Source organism: Branchiostoma belcheri, unplaced genomic scaffold (assembly GCF_001625305.1).
Source record: "Branchiostoma belcheri isolate BF01 breed outbred unplaced genomic scaffold, Haploidv18h27 scaffold42, whole genome shotgun sequence".
NCBI lineage: Eukaryota > Metazoa > Chordata > Leptocardii > Amphioxiformes > Branchiostomatidae > Branchiostoma > Branchiostoma belcheri.
In genome coordinates this window covers 880,977-893,567 of record NW_017804043.1, presented here as the reverse complement: position 1 = coordinate 893,567, position 12,591 = coordinate 880,977, and the positions used below count along the sequence as shown (strand labels likewise).

The following is a 12,591-nucleotide window of genomic DNA, read 5'->3' as shown; positions in this document are numbered from 1 at the left end:
ATAAGCTCCGCAGGCACACACAATAAGCAGGGGAACCTGACACCACTCTCCTGTCACCATGGTAACAGACGTCTGGTTCAGGTCATTGACCTTATGTTTTCGGAGAAGAGGGAACTGTTTTAATTTTGGTGAAGATAAAAAATTCCCCTCTTTTAGCTACATAATGGTACGCCCCACCAAAGCCCCTCCATAAGCTCCGCAGGCACACACAATAAGCAGGGGAACCTGACACCACTCTCCTGTCACCATGGTAACAGACGTCTGGTTCAGGTCATTCACCTTATGTTTTCGGAGAAGAGGGAACTGTTAATTTTGGTAAAGATAAAAAAATTCCCCTGTTCCAGCTACAAAGTGGTACGCTCCACCAAAGCCTCTCCATAAGCTCCGCAGGCACACACAATAAGCAGCGGAACCTGACACCACTTCCCTGTCACCACCACACAAAGGTCGCCAACTACTCGACCGTTAGGCGTCGGCTGGGCAAGCTCACCTGGTCACAAAAAAAAAACTCACTGGTGCGTCTCTCCGCGGCTCTGCCTCAAAACAGAACAACCAGGCGAGGAATCCACGGCACAACAGGTGGGTTACACTGTGATACTCTTGCTGTATGGGTGTGTGAAATGGTTGAAAAAGTTGTGATATGCGAAACAATGTCTTCTTTGTCAACAACTCGTAGGACCAGTTCTAAACTTACAACGTGAATTTGAAAAACCCCTAGGCAGTCGTACTTCTAGTTTTTTCTACCTGCCCATACCTCAACTGTACATTTATGTGGTCTTTGCAGAAGTTTATAACTACATTGTGAATGGAATAGGTCGACATATGTGAACATGTGTCTTCACAACCTTGAAAGAGTTCAAAAGCACTGAAGCGACTAAACGACAAACCTTTGTTACAAGCGACAGGTCAACGACCGAACAGGGCGTTCTAACATTCCCGTACACCTTAAACTCTTAACTTGACGCGCAATCCTAGTCTATGTACATGTAAAACAGCATACATACATGCGGGCAGACGTTCAAAAGTACGACAGGGGTGCATTAAAACATGAATTTGTGAAGTACAGCTATCTTATAGACCCAGATGACCTGTTAATACAAATACGATTGGATTATGTTACGTTCAAATTGTTACATAAGTAGCGTCCGCTATTTAATCGTTGAGGAAACGCACGTTTCTAAGCCACAATACCGATCGTTTCTTGCTGTATGAGTTTGGAAACTACTAGGATGTGTCCTAAGAAAAGTACGTTGAAAATGCCCCCCACCCCATCAACTAATTATTGTGTCACTTAACTTGGGTGTGGCCAATTTAGTTTGTTTACTTATTTTGAACAATTTCCCCTTTGTATAGACGAAAATCCAGGCACTTTAAATGGACTATAAGTTTGGAAACAAACAACAATTTTATTGAATGTGTCCTTTTATACGAACCATATCAGAGTACATACCATGTTGGCTTTTGCATTTTACCAATTCACGACCGTCACTTAATATCTCTAAGCAGATCTTTTGGTGGCCTCAAAGACAGTTCAAAATATGCCGGGGGGTATCCGTTTGCTAGGCAGTTACAATTTGCCACAGGAAAAAAAATTACTAGTAGAAAAAAAAATAGAAAACACGATGAAACACCTTAAACACCAAAAATAATACGAAGCCTATAACTCTGCTTGGCGAGAACTACTAGTACTCTCTACAATTGCCATTGAAACAGCTGTTTTCCGCTTGAATAAACACAGCAGAATGAATACCAAATCTCGTCGTATGTTTATCCTCTATCAGGCTTCGGGAGGCGGCTGGAAAGAGTAGAAATCGGCTAAATAGAGACTGAGATAACATGCCGAGGGAGTTGGTCCTGTAGAGAGAACTGTTTGCCGCACCCAACTCCCCCGGCATATAATCTCTCTACTTGGCCGATCGCGATTTCTACTCTTTCCAGCCGCCTCCCAAAGCCTGGCAGAGGCTATGTTTCGGCAAGGAGGTTAAATACACGATTTTAAACCTCCTTGGTTTCGGTAGGTTTGTTTAAAATGAAGCAACTGGTTCCTGGTTTTACATAGACGGTTAACTCGTAATTGTACCTGATAATGACCAGTCACTTTGTACATAACAAAGGCGAAAGCTTATGGGCGTGAGAAAGAAGGCTAATGATTGGGCCCACGTAATCCGCTAATAAGGCCAATCACACAGCAAGACGTTATGCAATCTCGGCAGTATACTCCTTTGTATCTCTTTTAATCTCTTTTAATCTTTTTCAGCTCAGCATTACAAAGTCGCTTCACAATGAACCCGACTTTTTTAGTATTTGACAAGTCTTTTGTAGCTCAGAAAAAGTACAATGTCATGTATATTGAGAAACCAAAAGTACAGGACAAATGGCACATGTTAGGTATCATTTCCTGCCTCACTCCCCCAATCCTTTGTACACCTGCGTAGGTTGGTATAACCTGGTTTTAAGTTTCTTCTTACCTTACGATATCATCAAGGAATCTACCAAGGTCATTGCGAGACGTGGGGAGGGGGGCATTGCACTTTAATGTGATATTTGATATGTTTACCTAATCCGCCTGACTGCATTTCGTTGTAATAATGCTTACTCAGTCCTACATACACATGGAAGCTGCTTCGTCAAGATATTTCGCATAGCCAAACTGATAGTGCTTAGTCCTTTGTAACCAATCGATGATTTATACTATGGATTTTGTTTTCTTTTAACTCAGGACTAAACATGGCCGACGCAGTGCTGAATCGACGATCTGGAAATCTGCCAACGCTGATCATGATAGTACTCGGTAAGGATACACCCACACCATGATATATATAGTGTACTGCCCCTGGGAAAGCTGTGAATGAGAACATCAGAAACATAAAGAGTGAGTGAGTGAGTGAGTGAGTGAGTGAGTGAGTGAGTGAGTGAGTGAGTGAGTGAGTGAGTGAGTGAGTGAGTGAGTGAGTGAGTGAGAGAGTGAGTGAGTGAGTGAGTGAGTGAGTGAGTGAGTGAGTGAGTGAGAGAGTGAGTGAGTGAAACACAGAAAGGGAGACAGAGAAACGGGAGAGGGAAGGAGAGAGACAGAAACCAGACAGGGCGTTCAACAATTCCTTTACAAGAGGAGAGAGAGAGAGAGAGAGAGAGAGAGAGAGAGTGCTTCATACCACACATTGTTTAGTTTCACTAAGAATAAAAGTTGCTATAATAAGTCGTATCTTGAACAAGACCCTACAAGATCTTTCCTATGCAGCAAAAATGGACAGAGCTCTCTGTAATGTTTGAAACAGGATCGTTATTTTGTAACTCAAGACGGTTAGATGGGGCTCCAATCACAGCAAAGTCTACAGATTAACGAATTACGCAGTCTGCTTCACACCAATTCTCCATGACCGTAGCTTGTGTACCCTGGCATGTACACTTCCTATACCCACATTGGGAAGTTATGCATGAGGAATTTCGCGTCTCTTTGAACAAACACACCTAAGGCCTTGTTATGGCACGTTAGGTAAGGATAAACAACACGAATCCTTGTTTTTGTTGAGTAACTGTATACCTGCGCGAAATGAGAGTAGCGAAAAATGTGCGTTTAGCTTTTTTCCTCAAATTCTGTGGCTATGTTAACGTTCTTGCGTTTGGGGTAATTCATGACACAGCTAAAGCACAAAAGAACGCTTTAACATTCACCTGCACCTGTGAGAGATACATGTAGAAGGTACGAGCGTCCTTACATGTCTAAGTTAGTGATCCTTGGCTCATATCTGGACTACAAGAGGTCAATGACACCACTGTTTTCTTACATGGTTTGGTGCGTGGTTCTAGCCCGGCTCGGGCATAGTTTTTGGATTTACTTAATCACTTCTGATGGGGACGTAATACCGGAGGCACAGTGTTTTAGGGTTTCAGCTCTAGGCGTTAGCATCAAATTTCTGCATGGAAACAACCCAATAAACTTATCTAGAAGAGTAAGCATAGAGGTGACCAGGTCTGCTTGGCTAAAAATCCAAGCATGAAGCGCTTCGTCGACATCTTTTCTACTTGTTTCAACTTGTATGCTTACGGATAGAATGACCTCAAGGCACGTTTTTCTGACTAGTAAGAATACTGTCCCTGTGGCATCTCGTCCGGAAACTGCTACCTGTTGTTTGATTATGGCTGCTTGTATTTACATGTCAGGGTGGGTTTTGTTGGTAGAGGGACATCCACAGACAGGCGGTGTTGTTGCGTGTGTACATACAAATAAAGTAGGGGCACCTGCAGACACCAAGTATCTGTATCTGTATCAGTATAGCTGGTATAACCGCCATTCGACGTAACACACCAGCGTAACACACCAGTCGGCACCGACAGTAACCAATCATAAATCTAAAACTACCCGACAATAACCATAATTACGGCAGTAGATTTGTCTCCAAGAAAATGAAAACTGATGACATATCTTGGCTCCGTTTCAAGACTGGTCATCTTCTTTGATCTGCAGATGATTAAGTATGATATAGTTGTAAGGACTGTGCCTATGAGCCTTGGACTGCGCCAAATGTATTTTGGGGAGGGAGGTTCCTAGGAGTTTTAATTTTGAATTTAAAGCTCCTTGGGTTTTGGAAGAAACTTTCCCTTCGAAGACTTACTTTTTGGCGAACCTTTTGGCGACGCCTCAGGAGTAGCCTGATCTAGGCTCCCTACAAAATATTCTAGACATTTAGTGAGTCCACGAATGCCATCCTCCGGAATTAGTTTTGGCTACACCTCATGGAAGTTTTCAAAGACATGGTAGATAGAAACGTGGCAGCTTCATGCCTAGGAAAATGCCATGCGGTGCATTTACAACTACTACAGCTGTTTCAATTTGTGTTTGAAACAAAAGTTTATCGATATCTATCTTATAGCCTGGCTATCTTGCCTTTCTGCTGTTGTATGCATCCTCTAGCCATGAAGTTGAGAAAATATACAATGCCCTCTCATTAGAATCTAATGCGCACACCACAGCGTTTATATTTTGCATCATTACAGGTGGTTAAATGTAGCTCCTAAACAATCATGTAGAAAGTTTATTGCAAAAACATACCAGAAGGCTAACTGCAAATACAAGCAACATGCATGAAAAGATACAATGATATGAGAATCTATATGATAAATATAGTTTTCTTGGTTCTCGTTTGTTACAGTATTGCTGCTGGCCATCTCTTCTGCCCAGTCTCAGAACGACACGACCCCGGCAGTCATGACAGAAGCCCCCACAACTGCCCCTGCTGCTGCCGTCACTACAGCTGCCGCTGCAACAACTGGTACTTATGTTTATATTGTCTAAAAAAAAAAGAAGTCAAACCCATTAGACATAGTTTTAGACATAGCTATAGCTCTAGATAACTACCTTTCATCATGTAGACTTGAGTTATTTTATACTCTGTTTCATTGTTCTTTTATGTTTGTAATTTGCAATTAGCCCCCGGGCACGAATTTGCAATAAACTTCTTCTTATATTTTGTCTTATGCATAATAACTTTAGATTTGACTAGATTTTTTTCTTATTGTTATTTGCAATTATTGTTATTTGATTGTCTTACTTTATCAATTAATTAGTTATTAATAGCTAGTTAGTTCGTTTTACTAACTTTATATTATTATGTTATTTGATTGTCTTACTTTATCAATTAATTAGTTAGCTAAGTTAGTCAGTTTTGCTATCTTTGTATCCTTATGTATCTAGTTTGATTTATTTTTGTAACATTCGTTTCTCCAATATTTATTATACATGTTTGTAAAAAGTAATTTTGGAAATGATACTTACGGGTAACCCCTTCGATAAGCGGCTAGGTTTTTTGGGTTGCCCCGCACATTATTCATCATTGTAATTTATCACATATTGTTGTTTTTTTATGTGCAAACTGGAAATAAACAAGTAAACAAACAACCGCCCCCTGCAGCGCCGGCCATGCCCGTTCAAAAGCTTGTCGGCTCCCTGACCGCTAGCGGAGAAACAGATGGCAGCCGTTTCACCCAACTACAGAACGAGATGACAGCGCTACTTGTGCAGTCTTTCACCGGCCCCAACAGCGAGCTGGCCACCATCTTTCGCGGCATCGAGGTCGAAAACGTCACCTTCACCGTCAACTTCCGGTTGGTGCTGGACAAGAACGTGAACGGAAGTGACGTCAACGGGACGGCGGCGGCCGCGGTGCTTCTCGGGAGTTTGTCGAACTCTGGCATGCTGGGAAATTTTATGGTTGGGAATGATGGCGTGTATTTCTGGATGCCCACGATTCCAGAACCAACCGAACCGCCTTTTGAGATACCGTACTGGGGCCCTGCAGTGGCCATTGTGGCCATGGTAGTGATTTTTATAGTTCTAGTGATTGTGGCTGCCTGTTACGTCAGGTTTAAAACAGAGAAAGCGACACCGATGCGCTACGAGGAAGATTTTGCAGAGTTGTAGAGAATTTATTTCGAATGTTTTTCTTACACCTGTGATTCTTTCACCAGATAGTTAGAGCTATCACAATCGATGAGTAACAAAAAGTAGACCGACCGCTCAACGACTTTTTCTAGATTTGGGAAAAGTAGAATTTGGGCAAATGGCTGAATCATTTGCCAGACGATGGATGTTTAAAACTCATTTGTCAGTTAACTCCTATGGCAAATACAGAAAATGGTGGTATTATAATATTAAGCTCTTTGTAAAGTATGATTGTATAGGTTGTAGCAGTGGGAATAGGCCATTTAGAGTATACTCTTGCTTAAAAATTATTATAGGTCTTAGCGTTTAGAATTTTTACTCTGTGTCACATACATACATATCGTTCTTTTGGTGTGTGGTGTTAATTCAGGAAACTATTGTGCCATATTTTCATATGTAGGTTTTGACATTACTATCACGTTACTATAGCGTCTAGTCATTATTATTATATATGAGAATTGTTTCTGTACTCAGTAATTTGAATTCAACTTGTACAGCTCTTGCAATTGATTTTCTTTATAAAACGTATAGTCTGGACAATTGGTGAAGAATATAGCTATAATTTCTCAGTGAAAAAAAGAACAAAACTTGAACCCCCTGTTTATACTTTGTTAAGGTTTTCTTTATATTGTTGTGAATATTTTTCGTTATGGGTCTTAGCACAATGTGTAATCAGTGAAACGTATTGGAATAAAATTTTTGGTGAATAAAGTTTTATTACAGTGAAACGAAGGGTAGTTTTATTTTTGAATGTACACTCGGCAAAGATAGTATTAGATGGGACCAGGAATATATATATAATGCCCATATCAAAGACAAATACATACAAACACATAAAACAAGAATATAATATGGACTTTACATACATAGGCAAGAAAAGACTTGTACACTCTATATACATGTAACAACAAACATCTTTACATAGAGATTTTTGGACGGTTAAAGGCGTTATTCTTGCTATCCTATCGCATTATGAGATCCATTATATAGTCAAAGGGAACTTTTAATTTTAACAAATATATACAAGTTCAATTATGTCCGCCGCTGCAGTACCACTTCCATCAGGTAGGGGCGTCGCTGTGACTTCGTTCTTGTACGGTCTGTCCAGGCAGGTTGTGTCCACTTACTTCCGTGGGGTGTACGTACGGTGGGGGTGGGGAAGCGCCCGAGGGGGGTCGGGAGTCACCCGAGGGGGTAGGGGAAGGCGGTACAGGGGGGTCGTTGCAGTAGGGTATAGGGGGTGGGGAGGGGGATCCGGGGTAAGCAGGGGGAGGATCGTTATAGTAGTTTTTGGGGTCGTATGGAGGAGGTCGGATGAAGTGCGCGGGTTGGTCGTTTGGGATTGAGCCTCTGCTTCTGAGATCTACGTGGTAGAAGAAACAAAGGATAAGTTTCACTGTACAAAACGTGGGTAGTTTGTAAATCCAATGACAATACATGCCCGATAAATATGGTAGTCGTTGGTTGGTATTTGATGAGGAAGGTGTCTGACACCGAAACGTAAGCAAGGTAAGAGACATTACTGGTTGTGTAAAAGAAATCCCTATATCCTATGCTCTACCAACTTAATTATATTATTTTCGGAAGTATTTGATGCTTTAGGTCACCATTATCAGACTTACTCTATGTATCGTTGTTGTTTTATTAAGCAACCATTCCCACACTTACCTGCCATCATTGCCCGTCACAATATTGTCCTAAGCATTATCGTTAATATTTGCCTACTATAATAACAATGGAAACAACTTTGTTTAAAGCCATCTATTTTGCAGTCAGCATCATAAAAATACCCACCAATAGCAGACTCCGTAACATCCGTTGTCGTAGCAGCCTCGACACGTGACTTCCTCTTCAGCCTCCAGCAGAAAAAGGACACCAGGGCGAGCAGGACCACGGCGCCGGAGAATAGGCCGATCCTGTAGGAAATATTATTAGACTCAATGTAGAATGATATGTATGTATATGACACACAATGACATGTTGATAATGTACATGTGCACATACAAGGAAAAGTAAGCACAATATAGCGCACACGCACGCATACACACACGCACACAAACACACACAAATACACACACACACACACACAAGCACACACACACACACACACACACACAAGCACACACACACACACACACAAGCACACACACACAGGCAGGCACACACGCAAACACGCAAACACACAAAAACACACACAAGCACACACAAGCACACACACACACACACACACACACACACCGCACACACACACACACACACACACACACATATGCATACACACACACCACACACACAGCACACACACATATGCATACACAGACACACACACACACATACGACAATTAGATATTAAGCGTCTCAGTACTCTTACTAACCAGAAGTACCAGAGTTGTGAAAGGATGACGCAGCATTCTTCTTCCCACCACACGCCCTCACAGCAGTAGCCAAAACAACTGGGGCAAGAAAAATCAAAAATTGATAAAATCATACTTCAAAATCAAATCTTACTTGAAAAGATATACATATTTCCAATGTCATGTACGGTTCACATTCAATATTTTCTAAAATAACCTTACCATTTGTATTTAGTAGAGTTATAGTATTGGTATATTTGTTCGTGCACTGCTTTGTGGCCTAAGGGCTAAGGAAACCGAGATGGGCGCTACTCTACATCTACACACTATATATTGTAGGAAAACCCTTTTAACGAATTGCTAGCACTTATATGATTATCTGTTGATGTGGAACAATATTTGACAATAAGAAAGGCTCAATATGATTCCCATAGCAGCTTTTGAACGTCGTTGTAGCGGAACGTGCGATGTTGATATCTCTTTTATACTGCGGAGATGCAAATTCCGCAACGATAATCGCCTCAACGCATCAGGCAGGTTCTTTGACCGCAACCAAACGTGAACACAATGGCGTAGTCATGCTAGAAGGATTCCAAGACCGAGAGGAAACACTATAGCACAGAGACGGTAACGCCTGAACGCGTCAGACTGTCTGTTACCTTCTACGCTTTGCATGAAACGAAAAAAATAAATTCGAGCGTAGCGGAGCCAAAATCCGGACGGTACCGAGGCTGGCATTATACTGGCCAAACAAAAAAAATATTACCAGCCATCTTCTGCAACCTTTCTGTCCATTTTTGTGACCAAAACTTTAAGCCTTTTAAAGAAAAATTATCATTCTGTAATTCTACCTCAAGTAAGGTGTGACTATATATGCACTGTTGGTTTTGCTAAAGAAAACCAAACTTACGAGTAATATGTCACGTAGCCATCTCTGGATGTCCGACAGTATTCATTGCCGTAAACAACCTAAAAAAAAGACAAAATAAAAATTATATCTAATATTACATATGATAAATAAGCTTACAAACATTTGTAGTATTACAATAACACTGTAGTATTAGAATAACAATGTTCAACTCTATTTCTTGGACGCTTCAAATGTCATCTAAACATAGCTGATAGGTCATCATGTAACCGAACACGAGTGTCTCAAAGATACGGCGCCGCGATCTTTTCTCCGATCAATCGTTTATCACGATACGTAAGGGCTTTAAGAAAAAAATGCTTAATAAATTGCCATTAATCAGACATGAAGCCAAATGATAACATTGTTTGTAAAATCTATCATGCTTCTTACTCCGTTGTATCACGTGCAAATATAAATGATACTCTAATTACACAGAACTTGCTATTCTTGCCAATAATACTTGTATAAGGCATCTGTGTAATAATTTTGTGACGGTAGTCTGCAACATTAAATGACAAGCAGATATGTTTTGACTTCATTGACATTCGACACGGTTTCACCGAACTGGCATGTACAACCACAAAGATCATTTCAAAGCAATTCCATGCAGTGATTTGCAAAAATTCCTCTTAAGAATCGGTCAAAAAGAAGGGTTCTAAATTTAAAAATTTAGAACCCTTCTTTTTGACCGATTCTTACAGAATTACTTACCTTGGACAGCGTTGAAGCTAAGAAGACGAAGATAGCAGTTGGGTGCAGTCCTGTCGCCGCCATTTTGTTTTAATAGCAGACGATCGAATCGAATGTCCCGGTCGCCATGCCAACAGAGTGCTGACATCATGCAGGCCCAGCGGAGCGTCGGTTTTCTGTTTGGTCGTGCGTGAAGCTACAGGTCGGCCGTGAGAGAACAGGGACACACTTATAGTGGGGAAATGACGCATTTGGGGCGTGTATTGTGGCGCAACAGACCGTGACAACAACATAAACATGTACTAAGGATTTCGAAGGCCCTGGCTACTGCAAGGTGCTCACGTAGTAGCTGGTTTCGGGGTCAAATACTAGTAGTAAAAGTACATGTATCTGTATATTCATTGCATAGCTGATTATAATACATGTAACAACCCTTCAGCGTAACACACCAGCTTCTGTGTTGACACTGTCATATAGCTGGTAGATATTGTATCATGTGTTTGTATGGTATATAACGTTAGCATGGTAGCTACCCTCGGTGTGTCACACCAGCTTCCCAGGCAGTGCGGCGGTAGATGGTGTGATGTTACATCAAACCACCTGTCACACCTAACCTTTGCACATCTACTACAAGCGTTGTCGAAAAGTTATCTAGTAAAAATTCACCCACCGTATGGCAATAACCTGTTATCGTACAATACTTAAATTCTCTGGAAAATAATTTTTTATCAAGATTTCTTTGAACACGGAGAGCTTCTTTGTTTAATTCGTTTATCCCAGGCCAACACATCACGACATTATTACATCATTAAATCTTTATTGTAATTGAAGTCGGAAACAAAAGCGGGCATACGTCGATGAAGGTTAGACATCCAGGTAATACGATACGCCAAAAAACAGTTACTCAAGCAACTGGATATGATTTTGAAAACGTCAGACGTTTCAGCTAGTATCCACTAGCTTTCGTCAGTGACTGAGAGACCAGAGGGGAAAGCAGGTTTTTAAGTACAACCTGTTTATTGATATGCAAATAAAGTGAAGACAAATTTTTGGAAGTCGAAAAAGGAACAAAAGTTAGACAAGTCAAGACAAAATGATGCAAATTAGTCTGACAGCTCCTGTTATACAGAACAGGAGCTTAGGTGTTGTCTGTCCTCGGGGCTGGGAGTGCCAAATCCCAAGACACCTCCGAGGTGCCCTGGCTAAATGTGGCTACCAAAACTGGACTTTCAACAAAGCGCTCAAACCTTCAGATCAGTCTAAGAAAATCCAGAAGTGCAAACCATTGACCAACAAAAACAAGGCCAACATCACTATTCCGTATGTCCAAGGAGTATCTGAGAAACTCCGACGGATCTTCCAAAACTTCAACATAGCCACTAACTTCAAACCTCACTCAACCCTCAGACAAAGACTGGTACACCCTAAGGACCGACCTCACAAAGGTACCAAGGCGAATGTTATTTACAGACTCAAATGTGAGGAGCCCAATTGTAACAACACCTACATTGGAGAGACAAGTCGACCGCTCAAAGTAAGATACAAAGAACATTGCCGACCTAGTGCCAACGGCTACTCCTCAGCTATTTTCCACCACCTACAACACAACCAGGGTCACTCTTTCAAACTCGAGTCCACGGATATCTTAGACCGCGAAACACGCTGGTGGGAACGGGGTGTCAAAGAGGCAATATATGAAAGAATGTACAACCCCACCCTCAACAGGGAAGGGGGGCTACGAGTCGATCTTTCCGGCACTTGGGATTTGGCACTCCCAGCCCCGAGGACAGACAACACCTAAGCTCCTGTTCTGTATAACAGGAGCTGTCAGACTAATTTGCATCATTTTGTCTTGACTTGTCTAACTTTTGTTCCTTTTTCGACTTCCAAAAATTTGTCTTCACTTTATTTGCATATCAATAAACAGGTTGTACTTAAAAACCTGCTTTCCCCTCTGGTCTCTCAGTCACTGACGAAAGCTAGTGGATACTAGCTGAAACGTCTGACGTTTTCAAAATCATATCCGTAAAAGCGGGCATATTTACATTGCATGTTGTCACCATAGAAAGATATAATGTTACTAATACAATTATTTTTACAAAATAATTTGTAACAGATTAATCAATAGACATATCCATAAGTATTGAAGTATCCAAAACTCCTGATCAAAACATTGCAGATATATAGAATCACATCAC

General features: G+C 41.2%; 1 protein-coding gene across 1 annotated transcript; it reads left to right on the top strand.

The window, feature by feature from the left end:
- Positions 1–2,778: 2,778 nt before the first annotated feature.
- LOC109477983 lies at positions 2,779–7,121 on the top strand. The gene is made up of 3 exons (XM_019779435.1): positions 2,779–2,791; positions 5,151–5,270; positions 5,910–7,121. Exons 1-3 carry the CDS (start codon positions 2,779–2,781, stop codon positions 6,416–6,418), a joined length of 642 nt encoding a protein of 213 aa, XP_019634994.1. The 3' UTR covers positions 6,419–7,121.
- The last annotated feature ends 5,470 nt before the right edge of the window (positions 7,122–12,591 follow it).